We start from the raw sequence: 25,510 nt of genomic DNA, 5'->3' as shown, positions 1-25,510 counted from the left end.
CTCCTTAGAATGAACCTAAGTGTTTACCGTTGAGGCTACATTTGTGCCTTCTCTTCGTAGATGTATAAAACCTCTTGACTTTAATTGATTTTGTTTTCTTCAGAAACATTAAAAATACTTCACGGATATATCCCAGTATTCTGGATAATGATGTGTGAGTTCAGTGGTCACCATTTGCAAAATGATACATTGCAACTTGATAAGTACTGACTGTAAAAGCCAAGATCTCATTAAACAAAACTGGAAATAGAAATGACAGGCATCCTGAATGGGGGTGCATATCTACATCAGTGACCATTCCAGTAGGAAAAAGTGCCAAAATCCTCGAAACCTCTCCCTTTGGTCTTGACTTTTTTTTCAAGATTGTCAAGACATTTGAATAAAATAAAGCTTGAAAGAACTTTAAAAAGTATAAAGCACTATACAAGTAAAACTAATCCAAATAATAGCTAACCATTAATTGGACACCTTTCTGTGCTAGGCTGTATGCAAAGCATTTTACAGACATTATCACAATCTCTCAGCAATTCTTCAAGGTAGGTAGTATTACCTTCATTTTACAAATGAGGTTATGTAACCTGCCCAAGGCCATATAATTAAGAAATAGTACAGGTGAAATATGAACCAAGATCTGTCATATTTAAAATCCTATGCTGCTAACCTCTACACTCATTGACTCAGCGCCACTTTCACTGCATCTATAACTATATCCACATGCATATATTTAGATAAATTTCAAATATAGCACATTCTCATTGTAGAAATTAAAACGTAAAAGATGTATTTAAAACAAAGAGTTAAACTCCCCTTTGCCATAATCCAACTGCAATTCCACTTTTATTCATATTGGAAATGGGCAAAATTCTGTTTGCCTCAACAGGAATATTTTCCTAGTGAAAGTGAAGCAGAAATGTTCTGAAAATACCTATTTTAATAGCTCCCCTGGAAAAAAAGCAGTCTGTTTTAATTACAATAAATGGATTAGTTATTGCATTTCTTAAACATGATTCAGTGAAGTGCACTTCAATTTTTATTTTTTTTAAGTTTTCATCTGTTTATTCAAACAAGATGTGTCTAGGAGTTTAAAGTACGCTGGACACCATTATGCTTTGTGAGTAATGCAGAGAGCCATTTAAAATGGAATCAATTTCACCATATTTTGTGACACTGGTCTATTAAGAGTGAATCCCTACGTATTCCTAGACTGTAAACAATGGGAACTGAAGTCTCAGAGGGATCACATTAGGGATCATACATAATAGACAAAATCCTTAAATTGTCTTATTCGCTTTATACAATCAATGCATACTTAAGCAAAACTGAATTCCTTATTAAGCAAACATTTTTGCATAAGCTGCCTTCTCTTTATCTTTCTGTGCCTTTATCTTTTGCTTGACTCTCAGCAGTTCTGCCTGGATAGCTTTATCCTCTGGTGCAATCTCCTGAGCTTTCTTAAGATCAGCCAATGCTCGATCGTATTCTTTTAGTCCTTGCCATCCTTGGGCTCTACGGTACAGTGCTTTGGTATTTGCTGGATCTATTTCAAGGGCCTCCAAACAACTGTCGACTGCTCCCTGCCAATCAGACATCTTCAGTTTCCAAGCGCCGATATTCAGCCCGCAGCTCAAAGTGACAGGCTGCAGCTTTGCTCCACTTGCGTTCTCAGTAGCAGCCTTCGAGCCTTCCACATACCTTAAAACTTTTGTGTATTTTTTAATGGCCATCTCCCAGTTCTGGGATTTGAAAAAAAATATTTCCAATGTTTTTTAAGTCTTCCGTTGTTAGTAAAATTTTATCTACATCTTTTAAATCTATGTCTGCATCCTCTGGGAAGTCTGGATGACTGTCACCAGATCCATCCTTTGGGAATATTCCCCAATCATCCCCTTCCTTCAGTTCTCCGCATTCTGCAATAACGTACAATTTGGCAGGTTTCTCACCTTTCACCTCCGCATTTTCCAGAATCCTTGCCACACCCATTCCTTTAATCACTTGGCCAAACACCACGTGTTTCCATCCAAGTGAGGAGTTGGAACCGTGGTGATGAAGAACTGAGAGCCGTTTGCGTTGCTGCTTGCATTTGCCATGCTCAGTAATCCCTCTTTATCATGATGTCCATTCTTATAACTTGAATGGTGCAACATACCCCGATGGGGACATCTTGGAACAATGAAGATAAGAAGGCACAGGCACCACTAATGTCCTTTAGGAGCCTGGACATTAACCAGGTCTGCTAGTTGGCAAATCCCCTGACATCCCGGACATTAGCAATGGTTTTGTTGCTCTTATAATGGAAATTTTCATCTTCAAATTTTTCACCATAAATACTTTCTCCACCTGTCCCATTCTGATTTGAGAAGTTTCCACCCTGAATCATAAATTTCTTAATAATTCGATGGAAAGGGCATCCTTTGAAATGGAGAGGTTTCCCAGTGGTGGGTCCAATGCCTTCTTCTCCTGTACACAACATACGAAATTTTCCTGCAGTTTTGGGTACAATATCTGCAAACAATTCCAAGGCATTTCGACCAACTTGCTCCCCTCCTATGCCCACGTCGAAGAAGACTCGGGGGTTACTGGGGTTGGAGGGCTTAGCTTGGGGGGACGGGTGCGACATTGTGGCCCACAGACGCGTTCCCGAGCGCCTGGGAACACCCCATGGCCGCCGCGCAGCCCGAACCCCCAAGTCGCTCCGTCTACCAAGAACGGCAGCGCTGGCGAGACGCTTCCGACGGGGGTTCGGAATCCGCGGCCCAACTTCTGGCGTCACCTCCTGACTTCTGCCGCCGCCGGCCCACTTCAATTTTTAAAGCAAACATTTGGACTATTAAGAGAGTACCAACTAACCTTGCTACTTGCAAAGCAAATGCTTTAGTTAGTTGAGCTGTCAATGTGGACACAGCCCAACATCTCTGTATTCCCATTCAGCTATAATTCCTCCTCTATCAGCTCTATCATGTGATAAATTAGTCAGAAGCCTGGCAGTCCATCGAGATTTGCTTCATTCACCAGCAGGGCAGGTGTATTTAACAACTCTTTGGCAGGAGCACAGAATTTTTTTTCGGCCTGCTGAAAAAGATTCTCCAGTTGTCTTTAATGAATGCTGGCTTGATTCTAAGTTGGAGAATTCTCATGGTATCTCACAGTACCACATGTCAACCTGAACAATCCATTTCCATACCCACTACACTGATATTGCCCACTTGGACTTACAGTAACATAGCAGAGAATGAATTGGGTGAAACCTTGCCTGTTTTCTCCTCCATTCTTTTGGGCAATTCCTGTTCAGTAAGTTCCAAGCTGGCTCAGTGATATTTATTTATTCTTTGATGCTTTTGTCTGCCAATTAGAAGGGAAAGGTAGCATGCTGTCACCATCAACTTTTCCCTGCAATCAGCACAATGCACTGCAGTAAGTGACTGCCTCGGCTCACAAATGCTGAACCTTCACTCAGTTTTAATGCCCAACTTCCAAAATGTTGGCTCCAAAACCCAATATGCTCTTATTGAGTCATCCTGTTGCGAGGCTATTCAGAGCTTCTGGATGATTTCATTTTGATCCTTCTTTGTCCATAAGCAATAGGACTCTGACTAATTCTTGGCGGAGTTGTTATTCTGGCTGAAGATCACCTGAGCACATATTCACCTGTCCATGCCATTTGCTCAGGCTACATCGGGACTGCTCTGTTCCAACGTGAAGAGAAGCAGTCCCAGAATCCTAGGATTAAAACCAAACAGCCTGAGTCTTAGTAAGGGGGTTAAAGACAGCCTTATCTTACAGGCCCCTCCGCCACCAAGATTTCTACAGGTATTTAAGACAGAAAGGACTTCTTAGTACAAATAGAGAAAGGGAGATACTTATACCATGCTTGCTATGTAGTCCATTAACAATTAGGAGCAAAAGCGTGCAGATCAATTTCCTAAGAAGGACAGAATTTGTAGACTCAAGAGCATAGATGGGAGGCTGACAGAGGCACTCTATCCACTAGGCTTTCAACTGATTCATCATCCCCTTAGTTTCTCCCCACTCCCACCCTGATACTTTCCAGTGATAGACACTCTCCCCTGTGCACTTCAAAATTGCTATATCCATCTGGAGGAATCCAGGTCCTAGTGGAATTGAAATTCCACTAGGTATACATATGTAATGTGCTACAATAGAATGGATGGAATAAGATAGATGTCAGAGATGATATTTGGATAAAGACTTTGAACCTGTGTAAAATATTAAATAATCATATTCCCACAAGATAAAACTGAAGGGGAGGCAGGTGGCTTCAGCATATCAGACGTACACAGATGCTCCAAACATGAGAAGAAAACAACAACTCCCCTCTTACAAACAAAGCAAGCCTTTCTTGACCACATTTGTGAGCTGATCAGGGAGAAGTAATGAAAATTGCATAAAGGTTAATGGTTAATGGAACACCAGCCAGGAAGTCCCAGGGAGCCTGCCACTCAAGGTTTAGGGAAAGGTGCCATATGTATTCAAGTGCTGGCTCAGCTGTGAGCACCTCTCACAATTCTGCTTTTATAGGACATGCACTGTAAGACAAGACTGAGGTGAGGAAAATCCCAACGTCAGTGGTCAGGAAGTTAGCAATGTATGGTGGCCTTGAGAAAGTGAACTGTCTCTACTACTGTTCCTTGATATAATAGGATAGGCAAGGGCTTCCCTGGTGGCGCAGTGGTTGAGAGTCCGCCTGCCGATGCAGGGGACACGGGTTCGTGCCCCGGTCTGGGAAGATCCCACGTGCTGTGGAGCGGCTGGGCCCGTGAGCCATGGCTGCTGAGCCTGCGGCGTGTCCGGAGCCTGCGCGTCCGGAGCCTGTGCTCCGCAACGGGAGAGGCCACAACAGTGAGAGGACCCCGTACCGCAAAAAAAAAAAAAAAAAGATAGGCAAGGAGAAAGGTGGAAAAACTCTTTGTTTCAAAAAGATACTCTTTATCTGCAGGACAAGGTGCCTCACTGATACCATAAGCAAAAAACCTGTGAGTACAAAGGAACTTTGTTGTTAGACGTTACCCCAGGCCTGGCTGTTAAGTTGGGAGAAGACAGAAAGGACAAGGAGGAAGAGAAAAACAACAGTTACAGAAGAATGACCATTTGTTCCACTACCGACTTGGACAGGAAAGAAAGATACCAAGCAGCCATATTCTACAAGACATATGGCTTTGGGCAAGGCTTTAACTCCTCTGAGCCTCAGTTTCTCATGAAATAAGGAGAGATTCTCTCAACCGACCCAAATAGTACTTTTAGAATGATCATTTACCGTTCTCTGTGAAAACACTGCCCCTGCAAAGGTAAAGTATGTTTGTTCTTTCTGGAATCCATGAAGTCATACTTCCAACTATTTCTGTAAATAGAAGGGAAGGAAGCAGATGATTCTGATGTAGATCTTCCCTCCTCCCCACACCCTCTACACATACACAGACACACACACAGAACTATGCCCGGGGTGGAAGTAGTTACTGGATACACAAACCACAAACTTTGCAGAGGCATGCAGTGCTCAAGTATGGTTCTGGCACCTTCTATTTATGTGCTATCTTTTACTTTTTGTGCTATGTTTGTATCATGACTGAGAGCAGTCTAGAGGCTACTGGGAAGTAATTGGAGGTGTTTGGGTCATTTACTTGGAAAGCATGGCTACAACAGAGACCCAAGAGAGAAAAATTAAAAGATGGAAACATAATTCCTGGAGAAGGAAATATTTTCACAATGATATAAGCAAGATTCCAGCTGGACCCTTGCTTCCCTGCTCTGCACCCCATTTCTCTGTTCCTAATGTCATGTATACTCCTCACATCTGTGCAAGAGCTGGACAGAGGGTCAAGAAAGCCTACCTGCACACTTACTGAGGAGTCACTGGGCCAAAATCTCACACGACTGACACTCCTTTTTCTTGCAAAAAATATAAATGATTGCAAGTGATAGAAGTACTAGTATTAACAAACTTATGCTTTAAGTAAATAATTTAGAACCTTCAGCAACTTAAAAATTATTGGTAACAAATGACTTGTAATACATTTCACAATGCAGTATATTAGGATACAGTCTTTGAACATGGTGACCAGTTTGTGGGCATCCTGTCTGTATCACATATTTTAACATGATAACATACACTTCATGTCCCCAATATGTATGTGAGCTACTTGAGGTCAATATTCACATTATCCATCTTTGTATTGTCTTAAGTGTCTAGCATAGTGTTGTATACAAAGTAGGTAGCCAATCAGTATTTATTTCATCCCTCTTCTACAGCTGAGTAGGTTGGGCAATAGAAACTAATGGAAACTGTGTCTGAAGACCTTACACTGTGAAAGTTTGATTGCTTACATCCTGGTGACCATCCTCTAAGGCAGACCAGAGAATACGGACAAGTGGAAAGCAATTGTAAATGTATCAGAAATAAAATCATTTTCTTTGAAATAAATGCTTTTTCTGTAAAGTTTTCACCACTTGGTAGTCTGGGGAACATTCTTCTATATAAGTTGGAGCTACAACACATTATGATTGTAGCCTCCAAGTTGTGTAGGTGACTTTTATTATTCTACCCTGAAGAGTAGCTATTACATTAGTAGGTTTAAAATGGAGTTTTGAGTTTTCTTAAGAGTAATAATACTGTAAATGCTGCACAAAATTAGCTAATTTAAATAATAATAAAAAAACCAGTGCAGCTCTATAGATGAGCTTATCTCTAGGTCCTCAGCAGGATGTCTATTTAAGATAATGTCTATTTAAGATATTTTCCATCAATGAAAGTATAAATTGATTTCATAATGATTAGTTTAAGTTCCTCTTGGGGGGTAGTTATAACTCTGAAGGTTAAAAAAGGGTCTATTTCTAAAAATGCTTTCCTTTTCCATTTTAGAAATAATTCTAACACTAGCCATCATGTTTCAGAAAGAAATGTTATTTTAGAAGCACTTACATATGTGTAACAATGTAAATATTTTTCATTAATTTAACACAAACTGTTTACCACAGCTGGAGAGTCATGGGCAAAAACAATCAAAGAAACTCTCTTGGAAATTTTCCTTCACATTTCAGTTATTCTGTATCCATCTTGAGATACTAAGGGCAGGCATGGAAAGAGGAGATGGTTAAGAGTGTAGATTGGTGTCATTAACAGGAGACTTCCAATCAAAACAGACACCAATATGAGCTGATAACTGAGGTTAAACTGTTACGTATGTATTACCTCTTTTTTTTTTTTTTTTTTTTTTTTTTGCGGTTCGCGGGGCTCTCACTGTTGTGGCCTCTCCTGTTGCGGAGCACAGGCTCCGGACGCACAGGCTCAGCGGCCATGGCTCACGGGCCCAGCCGCTCCGCGGCATGCGGGATCTTCCCGGATCGGGGCACGAACCCATGTCCCCTGCATCGGCAGGCGGACTCTCAACCACTGCGCCACCAGGGAAGCCCTGTATTACCTCTTTTGAGAGTCTGGGGGAGGGGCTTGGATAAACACACTTCTATGAGACCTAGCTCTTCAGAGGTGAAAATGGAAACAAAGCAACTCAACTTGATTTATGTTCCTCAAAGCCACTGTGGGAGAATAATTTATCTGGTATTGACCAATTAATTGCTAGATAATGATTGTTTCATTATTTCAAGTGTAACTCACAGAGGTTAATGGAGATTATCTGTTTTTCAACCACCAGTTTTTAGAAAACAGACACCAATACCTCATTGGCATTAAACTAATTCGACATCCCCTAGAAACTATTTCCTTTCAGTGTTTGAAAACCTACTCTATATAGGCACTATGGGAAGCACTGGGGATACCCTCTCCCTCCATATAAGTGACAATGAAACTACATTGGGAGGAAGTGAGAGAAAAAAGGGCAGAAAAAGGAACATATTACAATAAATCCAAGACCAATTATTAATATGAAATCTAATCAGTAATCAAAAACTCCCAACAAACAAAAGTGCAGGACCAGAAAGCCTCTTGGTTGAATTTTACCAAATGTTTAAAGAAGACTTAATACTTATCCTTCTCAAACTATTCCAAAAAACTGAAGAGGAAGGAAGCCTTCCAAACTCATTCTATGAAGCCAGCATTACCCTGATACTAAAACCAGACACAAATACACAAAAAAAGAAAATTACAGGCCAAGATTCCTGAAGATATATGCAAAAATCTCAACAGAATATTGACAAACCAAATTCAAGAATACACTGAAATGATCAGACATCTTGATCAAGTAGAATTTTCCCCAAGGATGAGAGGATGGTTCAATATCCACAAATCAGTCAATGTGATACACCACATTAACAAAATGGATAAAAATCATATGATCATCTCAATAGATCCAGAAAAGCATTTGACAAAATTCAACATCCATTAGCAATAAAAACTCTCAACAAACTGGGTACATACCTCAACATAATGAAGGCCATATATGATATACCCACAGCCAACATCATACTCAATGGTGGAAAGCTGAAAGCATTTCCTCTAAGATCAGGAACAAGACAAGGATGCCCACTCTCATCACTTTTATTCAACATAGTACTGGAAGTCCTAGCCACAGCAGTAAGAGAAGAAAAAGAAATAAAAGGAATCCAAATTGGAAAGAAAGAAGTAAAACTGACACTATCTGCAGATGACATGATACTATATATAGAAACCCTATGAACTCAGCCAAAAAATTATTAGAACTAATAAATGAATTCAGTAAAGTTTCAGGATACAAAATTAATATACAGAAATATGTAGTGTTTCTATACACTAATAACAATCTATCAGAATGAGGAATTAAGAGAACAATGCCGTTTACAATTGCATCAAAAAGAATACAATACCTAGGAGTAAATTTAACCAAAGAGGTGAGAGTTCTATAGTCTGAAAACTATAAGACATCAATGAAAGAATTGGAGATGACATAATGGAAAGATATATCATGTTCATGAATTGGAAGAATTAATATTGTTAAAATGTCCATCCTACCCAAAGCAATCTATAATTCAAAGCAATTCCTACCAAAATACCAATGGCATTTTTCACATAACTAAAACAAGTAATCCTAAAATTTGTATGGAACCACAAAACATCCTAAATAGCCAAAGCAATCTTGAGAAAGAAAAACAAAGCTGGAGGTATCACACTCTTTGATTTCAGACTATACTACAAAACCATAATAATCAGAAAAAGTATGGTACTGGCACAAAAACTGATGTATAGATCAATGGAACAAAATAGAAAGTTCAGAAATAAACCCATGCTTATATGGTCAATTAATCTTTAAATAAACCCATGCTTACATGGTCACTTAATCTTTGACAAAGGAGTTAAGAATATACAATAGGGAAAAGACAGCCTCTTTAGTAAATGGTGCTGGGAAAACTGGACAGCTACATGCAAGAGAATCAGACTGGACTATTTTCTCACACCTTATAAAAATAAACTCAAAATGGATTAAAGAATTACGTGTAAGATCCAAAACCCTGAAACTCCTAGGAAAAAACACAGGCAGTATGATCTTTGACATTAATGTTAGCAATTTTTTTTGATTTGTCACCTGAGGCAAGGGCAACAAAAGCAAAAATAAACAAATGGAACTACAACAAACTAGAAATATTTTGCCCAGTGAAGAAAACCATCAATAAACCAAAAGGTAACCTACTGAATGAGAGAAAATATTTGCTAATGATATATCTGATAAGGGGCTAATATCCAAGTTATATAAAGAAATCACACAACTCAATATCCAAAAAACAAACAATCCAAGTAAAAAATGAGCAGAAGACCTGAGTAGACATTTCTCCAAAGAAGATATGCTGATGGCCAACAGACACGTGAAACAATGATCAACATCACTAATCATCAGGGAAATGCAAATCAAAACCACAGTGAGATGTTGCCTCACAAGTGTCAGAATGACTATTATCAAAAAGACATCAAAAAACAAGTGTTGACAAGGATGTGGAGAAAAGTAATCCCTTGTGCACTGTTGGTGGGAATGTAAATTGGTGTAGCCGCTATGGAAAACAGTATGGAGGTTTCTCAAAAAATTAAAAATAGAACTACCATATGATCCAGCAGTTCCACTTCTGGATATTTCCCAAAAATATAAAAACAGTAATTTGAAAAGATATACGCACCCCTACGTTCATTGCAGCATTATTTATAATAGCCATGATATATATGGAAGCAATCTAAATGTCCATCACTAGATGAATGGATAAAGAAGATGTGGTATATTCTCTCTTTCTCTCTCTCTCTCTCTCTCTCTCTCTCTCTCTCTCTCTCTATATATATATATATATATATATATATATATATATATATATATCATGGGGCATGGGTATGAATTCATTGCAGAACAAACCGATAAGATTAGCATCAAAGAGTCATTGCCTGAACTGGTACATTGTTTTTAAGCAATAAAGGAGCTGGCATCACTGACTAGAACAGGATGAGAGACCTGACCTTTCCCATGGTAATATATAAGGAGTTTAAGAAGAATTACATGTGCCTTAGCTAAAGGTCTTGATTAAAATCCTGGTTCCACTATCATACAATATCCACGATTGTATGGTATTGCATGGTAAAACATTAGTCACACGATCTTGAGAAAGTTACACACCTCTCTGAATCTCAGATTCCTTGGCTGTAAAATGTGACTAGTAATTGTGACAATTACATGTGATACTGTATGTGAAAGGTCCTACCTCAAGGCTTAAAAGTTAAGAGTCAACAAATATTGAATACCTTCCATTACCACCGATCCCCCCACCCATCCCATCATATGGCTGGGATAAGACACAGTCCAACAGACAACACTGGACCAACATTTCAACAAAGTTGTCCACATTACGAAACAAAAAACCTCACCATTAGAGCGCAGAGCTCTCCATATTAACAGAACTTTGTAAATTCCAATATGGAGCAAACTTCCTTCATGGAAGTATGACAGGACAAACTACTCCTTATAGAACGGGTTATGGGGATTTCCAGGTACTTCTGACGAAACTCTTTCTCTTAAGGAAACATTACTTGGCGTCATTGTGACCAGAGGGCTTACCAGTAGAGAGCAGTTGGTTTCCCAGTACCAGGTTTAATCACTCTACCAGGAGGCAACTCAAGAGGCAACCCGGGCCTTTCATATTAGGGGGCCTCTCCAAGACATGAATCATTGATAGTAAAGACTAATAAAGAACTTACTTCCACCGGGCACCATTTAAAATGTTTTATTTATATTAACCGCTAATCATTTTACATTTGAGAAAAATTAAGGGCTTAGAGACGTTAAATAACTTAAGTAAGGTTACACAGAGATGGGATATAAATTCTGGCAGTATGGCTCCAGGCTCCACCCTTTTTTTTTTTTTTTTTTTTTTTTGCGGTACGCGGGCCTCTCACTGTTGTGGCCTCTCCCGTTGCGGAGCACAGGCTGCGGACGCGCAGGCTCAGCAGCCATGGCTCACGGGCCCAGCCGCTCCGCGGCATGTGGGATCTTCCCGGACCGGGGCACGAACCCGTGTCCCCTGCCCCGGCAGGCGGACTCTCAACCACTGCGCCACCAGGGAAGCCCGCAGGCGCCACACTTTTAACTTCTGTACTGTACTACCCGTGCTACTATGGCCATTCTGTAACTGAGCACTCTGCCAGGTGAGCCGCATGCTTAGCATGGAAAAGTAGAATAGACTTCTTAGCCATAAGGACTTTATAATCTAAAAAAAAAAAAATTCAAAAGACACAGACTACACCATAGCTCCAGGCACTCCCTAAAGGGAGTGGTTTGGGCAGCAGGTGTGATACAAATTCAGAGGAAATGAGAAAGGACTTCATGGAGAAGGCTGAGCTTAAAGAACAATGTTTTGTGCCTGATGCACCTTTCTAAAATGGTTTTCCTCTCATGGTTTGGGTCTCTTAATAATTGATGCAGTTTACTGAACCATTGATTCAACAACCAAGATAAGCATCATTGCTGGAATGATTAATTAGCTGTAATGAAGTTTGGTTGCCTCATCCAACCTATACATTTTCATTCTTCTCCAAGATCATGGCACATCTTTTTATATAGCTTGTTCTTTCTATGTTTGATTGTACTTTAATAAGCCTTATCCAGGACTTTTTTTTTGGCTAATAATCAATACCATCCTCCCAATAACTTTAAAAGTCTATAACCACCCCCCAAATGTTGGCTCTCTATATATTTGATGGCAAGGTCCTAGGTACCATGGGTTTTACAAATGTGTATATTGTTAGAAGCAAAATTTGAAACTCAGCTTGTATTTCGTTAGAGATAAAAAGGATTTCTGCACAACACTGCCTGCCTACCTTTGCCATATTCAAATGACAATTGCTTAGCTGCCATCTTGTGGCAAACAACACACACTGTTAAAAAAAAAATGTATTCAACATTTCACAGTAAGAATCAAGATTTCCATTTTAATGCCTTCTTAATGGATGGTTCTGTATCCCCTTCACCTGCCCTTAAGGTAAACACTTTTTCTGTTTTTTCCGGTCTGAGGTTTGTTGGATGTCAGAGTAACCTCAACATTTATACTTCAGTAGTTCTTTTACGACACTGATTTTGCTCTACTTGAAAAAAAAATATCTTCCACTGGTTGGATGAATGCTTATAAATGCACAAAAATTTAATATTGCCCTTTTTTGAGACAAACTATGAAGTACTTGAATGTGAGACCACCACCCCCAGACACACACACACACACACACACACACACACACAGTGTTTTTTAAACAGCGCTGTGTACTTCATTCTGAAAGACCACTAATTAGAGACAGTAAAATGAAATCTACCTTCACATTTTATTTCCAGTGATTTTATTTTCACTATTCGTAAAGTTGGTCAATTCAATTTTTGAACTTTTTTTATTTGTGTTGAGAACAACTTGGCTCCCACCTCTCACAAACTTTGATTTGCCCTTGGGTCTTCTTACTTATTCCAACCTTTAAGTTAGGACTTATATTCAGGCCTTAGATATAACTGGCTAGAGAATGTTTGAAGGAGAATTTGCTCCAGAATCAAGTTTGTTTTGCTGTGTTGCTGTACAACCAAGGAAGGCAATAACCATTCGTGTTTAAGTGTACTTTGTGTATACTCAGACTATCTAGGTCTATATCCTGAATCCTGGCTTAACATTTTCATGCTTTAGCTTCCACAAATTTAAAATGGAGATCATAACGACACCTACCTCATAGGGCAGTTGAGAAGATTAAATGAGTTAACACAGATAAAGTTCTTTGAACGGTGCCAAACAGAGAGTAAGAATTCAAAAAAATATGAGTTATTATGACTATTTATTGCTTATTGTTATACTCTGTATATTTTTAAATAACATTAGTATTGTTTATGCCTTTTTTTCTCCCTAATGCCAGGTCATTCTGCTGATGTCTGACTCTCAATGTTCAATCATCTTGCTCTTTTAATTGGTTTAGCAAGTGTTTGAGTCCCTAATGTGTGTCATGCATAATACTAGGTACTGGAGTGACAAGAGTGAAAGGAACAGGCAATGTCTTAGCTCTCATGCAGCTCACAACTGAGATGGTATTGGATGATAAACAGATAAATTCATGAACAGCAGAATTTCAGGAATAACATGTACTAGAAAAAGTAGGACAGGGCGATGTAATAAAGAGTAAGGGAAACAGAAAATATAAAGACCCCCAAGCAGTAATCTAAATTATCTACAAAGTCAGAGGAATAAAAAAGAAGTCAGGAAATGAGCTTAGAGAAGGAGGTAGGGACCAGATAACATTGGGCTTTGTAGAGCATGTTAAGGGCTTTAGATTTTATTCCAAGTGCAGTGGAAATCCATCAGAGGTTTTAAAGCAGGGAGTTGCATGATCAGATGTATATTTGCTTTTTTTTTTTTTTTTTGCGGTACGCGGGCCTCTCACTGTTGTGGCCTCTCCCGTTGCGGAGCACAGGCTCCGGACGCGCAGACTCAGTGGCCATGGCCCACGGGCCCAGCCGCTCCGCGGCACGTGGGATCTTCCCGGACCAGGGCACGAACCCGTATCCCCTGCATTGGCAGGCGGACTCTCAACCACTGCGCCACCAGGGAAGCCCCTATATTTGCTTTTTAAAAGATCATATTTTCTGTTCCATTACTTTAAAATCTGATAAGACTTATCTTCAGAGAATGAAGCAGATAAACAAATAAAAACAAATAAAAATGACAGAGATGACAAGAGAGTCCCTTCCTCAAGATGAATTGCATTTACACCCATGAGTTCCATGAGAAACCTCTTTATAACAAATTCTCCCTTTTTTGCATAATATTTTTCTGAATGTTTTCTGTTGATTTCCAACCAACCAAAATAATTCTAATTACTTCACTCTACCACCTCTAAACTTGCAAAATTCATTCTCTCCACCTTTCTCAAAATACTGATTTCACCTTTATTTCCCTTATAAACATCTTCACTGCAAAAAAAAAAAAAAAAAAATACAGTCTTCCAATGTCCTACAAGTTGAAAGCATCTGAATCTAGTCTTTTTTTTCTTTTACTTTTTCTTTTTTTTTTCTTTCTGGCCCTGCCGTACAGCTTGCAGGATCTTAGTTCCCCAACCAGGGATCGAACCCACCCAGGCCACAGCAGTGAAAGAACCAAGCCCTAACCACTGGACCACCAGGGAATTCCCAGAAGCTACAATCTTTTGATGACACTCCTGTGTATTCTGTCTTTTTCTGTGATATAACTAGGAACCAAAGGATTAACGAATACAGGGCACACTGGGGTGCTGCAGACTGTGGGAAACTGAAAACGTCAAGTAATGGGAATAGACCCTGCCACACAGAAGAAACATGGTCTCCAAGGAAATACAATAACAGTCATATGGCATGGACGAGCTACTGACATAATGATTTTTTTTTTTCTTTTTTTGGAAGTGCCATGAGGCGTGAGGGATCTTAGCTCCCTGACCAGGGATCGAACCCGTGCCCCCTGCATTGGGAGCATGGAGTCTTAACCACTGGATCACCAGGGAATTCCCTGACATAGTGATATTAATGGATAAAAGAATTTCCCAAGTGTACAGAGCGTAACCACAAACTGTTAAGGTATTCAAAGATCTAAGCTGGCAGATAGCACCAAGGAAAGTCTGGTAGCTGGTAATAGGGCTTCAGTCACAGGAATATAGCTTGGGGTCATAACGGACAAGAACAAAGGAGGTTTTCCATCCCTCAAGATTTGGTAGCTTATCAGTACAGAAAAGTCTCAGGGACCAGAGAGACCCAGTTACTTGAACTAGGATAAAAAGTTGGAAAAGAACTACAATCAAATTTGCCTTAATATTGAATTCCTCATGTCTTGTGTAACAGCTCTGTGTATGTGTCCTAAAGCAGGAGATATGGATGTATCTACAGTTGGTAGGGGGCTGAGATCAAAGACCCCAAATGTAGCGCAAATGTACTATATTGCCTCGATTTATGAATTGCATATCAGTGGAGAGAGTAGCTTCAAGCAGTGAGTACTCAATCTATTCGTAGCTTCAACTACTGTTCTCCTTGGAAAAGGTCAAATTTTTGAGACGCAGGCCTATTTTCTAACAACTCAAGTGAGACCAAAAAATAGCTTCTCAGAGGCACTAAACACTTCCCATTTGATAATGTTTTTCGTCTCGAGTCATGGAAACTAATGCCTTTATAGAAAAGCAAGAAAGAAGGCATGTGTGCACAGGGAATCAGGCAGGTCACCGAACACATTGTTGGCCACACAGCTACTTGCATAATAGTTCAGAGTAACGTGACTGAGAAATTGCATTTTTATACCCCTATCTTCCTCAATCTAAAGGGACTCTAGGCAAAGTGAAACCACTACATGGCCTCAAACAAAAAGCAAAGTCTAATGTTAGCTTGCAAGTCTCAAATTAATGTTTATAGTTACCTCCTCTCAAAATGCTGCTGCTTCAGTCAAGCAAGGAAACTTTATGATCTTAGTGGAGCTTTCCAGTTTAAGATTAAAAGAAAAATGTATGTTTCAAATGAGTCATTGACTTTCTGGACCAGAGCAAATCCCTCTGATCTTACAAGGGTTGGACTTCTTTCCTGGGCCTTTGAGAAAGGGACCGAAATTTGCTATGAAATGCTGTTTTTTATTTTCACCTGTGCCTAATGCAAAATCACTGAAGTGTCCAAAAATATATCACAAAAGTCAGAACAGATTCTATATCCTCCATTACCCTACAATTGGAGACAGTCACACAGAGATGGTGAAGTAATCTAAAACACATAGCCTTGAAAAAGTAAATGTAAAATGTTGACTATGTGAATACAACAGAAGCTTAAGGACTCTCACTTTTGGTGCTAGGGTCAACGCTTTCAAAGAATCATTGTTTAGTGGCACTTCCATTAAAAAGCCTTATTAATCACATAAAGGCTGCTTTCTTGATTTCAGTATTGTGTTATCCATCGTACTCATTCTGAAATCACCAGTAACGAATAAATTGATGCTGAATGCTTCTAGAGATGACACGTAAACAGTGTAAATTAGAGCCAATTCAAGTTCATGAACATTGCTTGGAGATCCTGTTACATACTCCATCTCCCATTCCACTGAGGGCCCGTAATCAGCGACGGCTCCATTATTTGCAGGGCCCAGTGCAAGATGAAAATGCAGGGCCACTCGCTCAAAAAGGAAGATAAAATCATTTTTCTTCCTTCTGCAGTTTCCATCTCAACCTTCTCAAGATGTTCTTTTAATTACTATAGAATGCTGCACTCTTAGGTGCAGGGATACTCCTGGGACAAATGTAGACACTCGTAGTTACCCAGCCCCCTGGCCCACCACTTAAGGAATGGGATGTGCACACTTGACCCCGCCCCTCAACGTGCTCTTACCCATGCCTCTGCCAATGACAGAGGGTGGCAGCAGTAACTGGGCAGAGGCGGGGGAGTGGGCAGCAAACAATCAGACCTGGGGAGGCAACAGAAGACAAAACCACACATGGGCTGAGTCACTCCTGATCCAATGCTCCAAGACCGGAGCACATGCTCCACTTTCCAATGGGACTTTACTTAGGAAGCAAATTTAAAGGTAAAATGATCAAGAATTTCAAGACAGCAATCACAGAGTATTAAACCCCAAATGCAGAGCCCCCTTCTGAGTGAGGGGCCCTGTGTGACTGCATAGGTCACTGCAATGAAACTGGCTTTGGCCCTAACACACCCTTACCCCACTACAAAGAAAACAGAGGTATTTAGGCATGGATTTCTTCACTTTCTCAGTCTACCATCTAGAAAGATAGCAATATCCTACACCCATCCTTTTCTTTTTTTCACCATTTCATCAAGTGACGTATGCTTCCTTCCTGTCAAAGCTAATTCATTTAGATGTGCTTCGTATTCCACCCAGTTGTCTTTTCCTCCCATATTTTCCTCTATCAAAAGTATTTACTCTTTCCTGATCTTCAACATCTTCCTCTTTCTTGGCTCTTTCCCTCCAGGTTATGAGTATATTCAAATCTTTACCACATCTTTAAAACCCTCTGTTGACCCTGAATATCCCTCTAACTATCCTATTTCTTTAATTGTCTGCACAGCCAAGGCTCTAGAAATAATTCTCTATCTTCAACATGTACCCCAAATCTGACCTCTTTTAACCACCTCCGTTATTCCCCTAGTCCAAGCCAGAATCATCTCTCTCCTAAAATACTGGCATACCCTGCTAAATAGTCTACCTGCTTCCAATTCTTGCCTTTCTAGAATCCATTCTCCACAAAACAGTCACAATGATTTTTTTCAAAACATAAGTCAAGCCCTATCAATCTTCCACTCTAAACCCATGGCAGAAGCCATCTATGGGGTACTTTTTATACACACAAGGTTTTTAATTTTTAAGTAGTCTTATTTATCAATCATTTTCTTTGTGGTTTCTTCCATTAATTTGTGCTCAGAAAATTCCCTCTCAGCTATAGTTAAATAAATACTTTTTCCCCTGGTTTAAAAAAAATTTTTGTTCTTCTTATTCAAGAATTTAATTAATCTGATATAAGGAATATAATCGGGATATAAATTTATTTTTCAAATATTTAAACAATTGTACCAGCACCACTAACTGCATAATCCTTCTATTCCCCCTACTAATTGGTAAGGTCATATTGGTCATATTCTAAATTCTTTATAATGTCACAGGTTTTGTTGCTGTTGGTAGTGGTAGTGATAATGGTAGGGGTTGTTTTTCTGTTGGACTATTTCTTTCCATTGATGCAGATATTGATTCTTGTACCAGTTCTATATCTTCTTGGCTATTGTGGTTTGAAGTGAGGCAGGAGTGGGAGGGGGATGAAGTTAGAATATGTGATGTGACAAGGCCTCTCTAATTACTCTTCCTTTTCAAAATTTCCTTGGCTAGTCTCACTGTTTATTCGTCCAGATGATCCTTAGAAACTTTTCATACTATTCCAATATAAATTCTTCAGGAGGCTGGAATAAAAATTACATTGGACTCATAAATTATTTTGAAAATAATTTAACAATTTAAAACTGTTTGGTGTTGCTGTCCAGAATTATAGTCTGCTTCTGCGTTTATCTGTCTTCTTTCACAGCTTTTTTTTTTTTGCTTTTTTTCACATAAATCCCAAGCCTCGTGGGGTAAGTTTACTTCTATGTTTTTAGGGTTTTTTTTTCTAATCCTGGAAAATGAACTTTCTTGGTCATATTTTCTAGTGAGGTTTTGGAATTTAAATGCAAGCTGTTTATTTTATATGTATGTATGTCCACCTTATCCTTATTCATTCTTATTCTAACAATTTTTAAGTTGAACTTCATGGGATTTTTTCCAGAGAGCAATGATATAATCTACAAATAATGAAAATACTCTCTGCTTATTTTCAATAGCTTTGATTGTCATTTCTGTTTCATGATATATTATTCTTACTTAGAGCTTCCATAACATGGTAATAATAATAACAATAATAAAAATAAATGATAATAATAGCAGCAGCAGCAGAGATAGGAGGCATTCTTATATTGTTTCTGACATTAATGACTTCAGTATTTTACCTTCTGAATCATTGCAGCAAAATAATCTGACCTTATCTTTCACTATTCCCTTACCAACACATATTCATCATAATTGCACTAGTCTATTAACTAATGACAGCAATACAGTATATATTTTTCTCAGACAATAAGTTTTTATTGATATATAATATACACACAATAAAATTCACACTTTAAGTGGAAAATTCAGTTGTTTTTAGCATATTCACATAACCGTGCAATGATAACACTATCTAATTCCATTTTCATTGCCCTCATAAGAAATTCCATGCACACTGGCAGTCTCTTCCAATTACCCCCTCACCCCAACCCTGGTAATCATTAATCCACCTTCTATCTCTATGGATTTTCCTATTCTGGACATTTCATACAAATGGAATTATACAATATGAGGCCTTTTGTTTCCAACTTCTTTCACTTAACATATTTACAAGGTTCACCAATGTTGTAGAAATGTATTAGTACTGTAGGCTTTTTTATTGCTGAGTAATATTCCACAATATGGTTTTACCAAATTTTGTTTTATTCATTCTTTCATGGGTTGTTTCCAATTTTGAGCGATTATGCATAATGCCTCTATCAACATTCACACACAAGTTTTTTGTGTGACTATATGTTTTCAGTTCTCTTGGGTATACACTGAGGAATGAAATTTCTGGGTCATATGTTAACTATACATTTAAATTTTTGAGAGGTATCAAATTGTTTTCTACAGCAGCTACACCATTTTACACCTGTGAATATTCATGAATTCATGAGCAATTCAGCAATGTATGAGCATTCCAATTTCTTCATATCACTGTCAACACCTGTTACTGTCTTTTTCATTACAGCCATCTTAGTGGGTGTGAATTGGTGTCTCTTTTTGTTTTTAATTTGTATTTCCCTAATAATGAATGATATTGAGCATCTTTTCATGTGCTTAGGGACCATTAGTATATCATCTTTAGAGAAATATTGATCCATGCCCTTTGCCCATTTTTTAATTGGGTTGTTTGTCTTTTTGTTCAGTTTTAAATGTTCTTTATACATTCTGTATACAAGCTCCTTATCACATATATAACTTGGAAGTATTTTCTCACACTCTGTGGGCTGTCTTTTCACTTTCTTGATATTGTACTTTGAATCACAAACATGTTCTTTTTAAAATTTTTATGAAGTCCAATTTATTAATTTTTCTTTTGTTGCTTATGTTTATGATGTCATATCTGAGAATCCATTGCCATATGTAAGGTTGTGAAGTTTTATGTCTAAAGTTTCTTCTAACAGCTTTATAGTTTTGGCCTTTACATTTAAGTGTTTGATCCATTTTGAGTCAATGTTTGTATACGGTATGGAGTAGGGGTCCGATTTCACTACTTTCATGTGGATATACAGTTGTTTCAGCATCATTTGTTGAGACAACTATCCTTTGCCCATTAAATTGTCTTGGCACCCTTGGCAAAAATCAGTATGAATATGAGAGCTTATTTTTGTACTCTCAATTCTACTCCAATGTTCTCTATGTATATTCTTACACTAGTACCACACTGTCTTGATTATGATAACTGTGTATTAAATTTCAAAATGAGGAACTGTGAGCCCTCCCACTTTTTTCTTCTTTTCAACATTATTTTGGCTATTCTGGGTCCCTAGCATTTCCATATGAATTTCAGGGTGAGTTTGTAGATTTCTGCAAAGATAAAAAGTGTAATTTTGAGAAGGTTGTATTGAATTATTAAATCAATTTGAGGAGTATTACCATTTCAACAATATTAAATCTTCCAATCCATGAGGATGGGATACCTTTCCATTTATTTAGGTCCTCTTTAATTTCTTTCAGTGATGCTTTGTATTTGTGAATGTACAAGTCTAGCACCTCCTTGGTTAATTTATTCCTAAGTATTTTATTCTTTTTAATGCTATTATATTTTTTATTGGAGTATACCTGCTTTACAATGTTTTGTTGGTTTCTGCTGTACAGTGAAGTTAATCAGCTATATGTATACATATATCCCCTCCCTCTTGGACCTCCCTCCCGCTCCTACCCCCCATCCCACCCATCTAGGTCATCACAGAGCACCGAGTTGAGCTCCCTGTGCTATACAGCAGGTTCCCACTAGTTATCTATTTTACACATGGTAGTGTATATATGTCAATCCTAATCTCCCAATTTGTCCCACCCTCCCCTTCCTCCCCTGTGTCCACATGTCCATTCTCTACTTCTGTATCTCTATTCTTGTCCTGCAAATAGGTTCATCTGTACCATTTTTCTATGTTCCACATATATGCATTAATATACAATATTTGTTTTTCTCTTTCTGACTTATTTCACTCTGTATGACAGATTCTAGGTCCACCCACATCTCTATAAATGACCCAATTTCATTCCTTTTTATGGCTGAGTAATATTCCATTGTATATAGGTACCACATCTTTATCCCTTCCTCTGTCGATGGACATTTACATTGTTTCCATGTCCTGGCTACTGTAAATAGTGCTGCAATGAACATTGGGGTACATGTGTCTTTTTGAATTATGGTTTTCTCAGAGTATATGCCCAGTAGTGGGATTGCTGGGTCATATGGTAGTTCTATCTTTAGGTTTTTAATGTTGTAAATGGAATTTTCTTAATTTCATTTTCAGATTGTTAACTGTTACCATAGAAAAATATAATTAGGGACTTAGTGGATTCTTCAAGATTTTATAAGACCGCATTCCTGTAAGTGGAAATAGTTTTACTCATTTCTTTACAACCTGGGTGCCTTTTGTTTCTTTTTCTTGCCCAATTTTCCTTGCTAATCCACCACTAAAATAGAGGTGGTGAGAGTGGACATCCTTGTCTTGTTCCTGATATTGATGGGAGGGGACACTCTCAGACTTTCATCATTAAGTATGATGTTAGCTGTGGGAATTTTGTAAATGCTCTTTAGCAGGTTCAGGGAGTTCCTTTGTATTGCTAGTTTTTATCATGAAAAGATGGAAGATTTTGTCAAGTGATTTTTCTGTCTATTGGGATGCTTGTGGGGTTTTTATTTTTTATTCTGCTGATATGATATATTCTATTAATTTGGGATATTAAACCAACAATCCAACCAACCAACCATGGCTTAGATAAATCCTCACTGGTCAGGTATATAAGCCTCATATAATATATATAATCACATAATACATAACTATATGTAATATATAATTATATAGTATATATAATACATATAATCCTTATATGTTTCTGGATTCAGTTTGCTAGCACATTACTGAGGATTTTTGTGTCTATATTCATAAGGGATATTGGTCTATAATTTTCTTTTCATGTGATTTTGCTATCTGGGTAATACTGGTCTTATGGAATGAATTGCCACATATTTCCTATCTTTCTCCTTTTAAACCAGTTTGTGAAGGATTGCTGTTAATTCTTCCGTAAATATTTGGTAGGAATCGCCAGTGAATCCGTCTGGTCCTGAGTTTTTCTTTGTGGGAAGTTTTGATTACTAATTCAATTACTTTACTTGATATAGACACATATATTTTCTATTTTTTCTTGAGTTACTTTCAATAGTTTGTATTTAAGAAAATGTCCATTTCATCAAAGTTATCTAATTTGTTGGCATACAATCGTTTAGTATTCCCTTATAATCTTTTATATTTCTGAAAAGTCAGTAGGAATTTCCCCTCTTTGATTCCTGGTTTAAGTCATTTGAGTACTTTTATTTTTCTTGGTCAGTCTATCTAAAGTTCTGTCAATATTGTTGACCTTTCTATCAAGTTTTGGTTTCTTTGATTTTCTCTCTTTTTTTTTCTCTTTTATTTCCATTCATACTCTTCTTTTTGCTTATTTTGGATTTAGTTTGTTCTTCTTTTTCTAGTTTCTAAAAGTGAAAGCTTAGGTTAATGATTTGAGGTAAATTTCCCTCTAAGCACTGCTTTAGCTAAACCCCTTAAGTTTTGGTATACTGCACTTAATTTTTCATTCACCTCAAAGTAATTTCTAATTTCACTTGAGATTTCTTCTTTGATCCACTGTTTACTTCATAGTGTGTTGTTTAATTTTCATGTATTTGTGAACTTCCCAAATTTCTTCCTGTTATTGATTTCTAATTTCACTCCATTATGATTGGAGAACATTGTATTATATCAAAAATTGAAATTGATTGTGGTTTGCTTTATGGACCCCTCTACAGGGCAGGGTTTGTTGGTGGTGGTATGTTACTTTTTTACTCATTTCTGAGCTAGTTCTGAAAAGTCTGTATTCTTTTTCATGTGCAGCCACTAAACTCTCTGCTTGGTTAGCTTAGTGGTCAGCTAATGAATGGACAAAGATTTCATTAAGCATTTGGACCAGTAAGTCTCCCAGTCTTTGCCAGGGGCTCTGCGTGCATGTTAGGGAACAATATCAAGACTCAGCCAGGCAGCTTTAGTTTTCATTTCCTGCTTAGGCAGAACCTCAAGATCAGCCAGAGTTGAAAGCTTACTGCCTTCTCAGGTCTTTCCTGAGCAAGTGCACAGCTGCACACGGCCTTGGGCATGCACAGAGCCTTCTAAATTTCCAGGATTGTGTCAGAGCTTTTCAAAGCCCTTGTGGACCTCATTCCCCAGCTTTTCTTTTTAAACTTCATGGTTAGTCAATTGTTTGCCTCAACTGTTATCCACAACCTCAGGCAGCTGCAAAGTTAATTACTTCCCTGTAATTGGTTTCAGCAATTATCCCTGAGGAAAAGGCTTTTCACACTGGGTTAGCTCTGGGTCAGGTCAAGTAAAGATAAGTCTTAAAACTGGGGTTATCTATGGAACTGACAGACAAGTCAAATAATAGCAATTTGCTGAAAGGGGAGTGGTTTGAAAAAGTTCCAGCCCCATTCTAACTGTTTCAATGGCTGCTAAGCTGTTGGTTTTCACGTTTGTGGGCTTTGGGATTTCAAGGCTAAGGATGGAAATTGGGAGAGGGACTTAAGAACAGGGCATGTTAGTATGCCACAAGGCTTACTGTTCTTACCAAGATTCAGCCATTTTTCTTGAATAAACACACTACAGAATGGTCCACATGTGATTTATATCCACCGTCCTGAAAAAGTTGTTTCTGACAATTTTTGTCAGTGTTCTTATTTTATCTTGGTGGAGAGGATTTTCAGAGGTCCTTTATCTGCCATTCCCACTGACATCATTCTACTTGATTTACTTTTTGAGAGAACAATCCTTAACTTAAATTTTATTTAAAGAAATACAGAAGTATTCATGAAATACTATTAAAAAATAAAGCGGAGGGCTTCCCTGGTGGCGCAGTGGTTGAGAGTCCGCCTGCCGATGCAGGGGACACGGGTTTGTGCCCCGGTCCAGGAAGATCCCACATGCCGCGGAGCGGCTGGGCCCGTGAGCCATGGCCGCTGAGCCTGCGCGTCCGGAGCCTGTGCTCCGCAACGGGAGAGGCCACAGCAATGAGAGGCCCGCGTACCGCAAAAAAATAAATAAATAAAGTGGAAAAAATTTTAAATCACCAAAGCATTACCTTCTATTATTAATATTTTGATGTATATGAGATGTCAAAAATATTTCCTCTCAAGTGCCAATTTTGGTTGATTTATAATAACTACATTGAAAATGGCATTGACAAGGTTTCTGAGACTGTACCTAGGCTTGTATGAACTGCTTAATTAGTTATGTTTGCCATAAATGTAAAAGGAGAAGTGGAAGAAAGCACACTACACATTTGTTATCATTGGCAAATATTTTTCAATTATTTGTCCTATGTGAACACATAATAATTTTACTCACAATAATGAAATATTATTATATATATGTTATTTTGTTACCTTCTTTTTTCGCATACCTTCTTTTTCACCTACTAATATATGTGATCATTTGTGTCAATAAATATCTATATCTGCATTTTTAAAGCTTCTCTTTATAACAGCACATGGATACATAATGATGCATTTTGCTTATCTTTTGTTATTCAATTTGTTTTCAGTCTTTACCTTTAAAACTAACATTGCAATGAAAAGCTTATATGCAAAATTTGTACCCTAGATAAATCATTTCCTTCTGATAAATTTGTAGTGTAACAAGAAAGAACAAAATCAGAACTCCATGTTCAATCTGTTTCTTTGACTTTAATCTTTGCTTTTTGTTGCTTTTGTTATTCTAATCATACATAATGGTCAGCCTCAGGGAACCCTGCCCCTCTGCCTGAATGTTAAAGTGCCTCTGTTTAGCTCACAGGGAGACAATCTGACCCTGTCCACCTGTGAATGGCTGCAGAAAAGAAGAAATTAACACATCCCCTCACCTAGGCTGACCATTCCAGGGGATATTTGCAAAACTTATGGCCTTTTTACTTTACTTCCTCATCTCCTCCCCCTCTCTGTGCTATAAAAGAAACTGGCATCCAAACCCTGATAAGATGGTTTTTCGGAGACACTAGTCTCCATCTTCTCGGTCTGCTGACTTTCCAAATAAAGTCGTATTCCCTGCCTTAACATCTCGTCTCCGATTCATTGGCCTGTCGTGCAGCTAACAGAGCGAGTTTGGACTCGGTAACAGTAGGATTG

The 25,510-nt window shown here is 38.3% G+C and overlaps 1 protein-coding gene across 1 annotated transcript; it reads right to left on the bottom strand.

Annotated features, from left to right (window-relative positions):
- Nucleotides 1-1,331: 1,331 nt before the first annotated feature.
- Nucleotides 1,332-2,617, bottom strand: LOC136142540 (peptidyl-prolyl cis-trans isomerase D-like). The gene is given in 4 exon segments (XM_065900770.1): nucleotides 1,332-1,748; nucleotides 1,750-2,012; nucleotides 2,015-2,111; nucleotides 2,285-2,617. Coding segments are annotated over 4 exon segments (1,110 nt in total).
- Between the last annotated feature and the right edge of the window lie 22,893 nt (nucleotides 2,618-25,510).

Source organism: Phocoena phocoena, chromosome X (genome assembly GCF_963924675.1).
Source record: "Phocoena phocoena chromosome X, mPhoPho1.1, whole genome shotgun sequence".
In the NCBI taxonomy this organism is placed as follows: Eukaryota; Metazoa; Chordata; class Mammalia; order Artiodactyla; family Phocoenidae; genus Phocoena; species Phocoena phocoena.
This window is presented reverse-complemented; position numbering and strand designations above follow the sequence as displayed.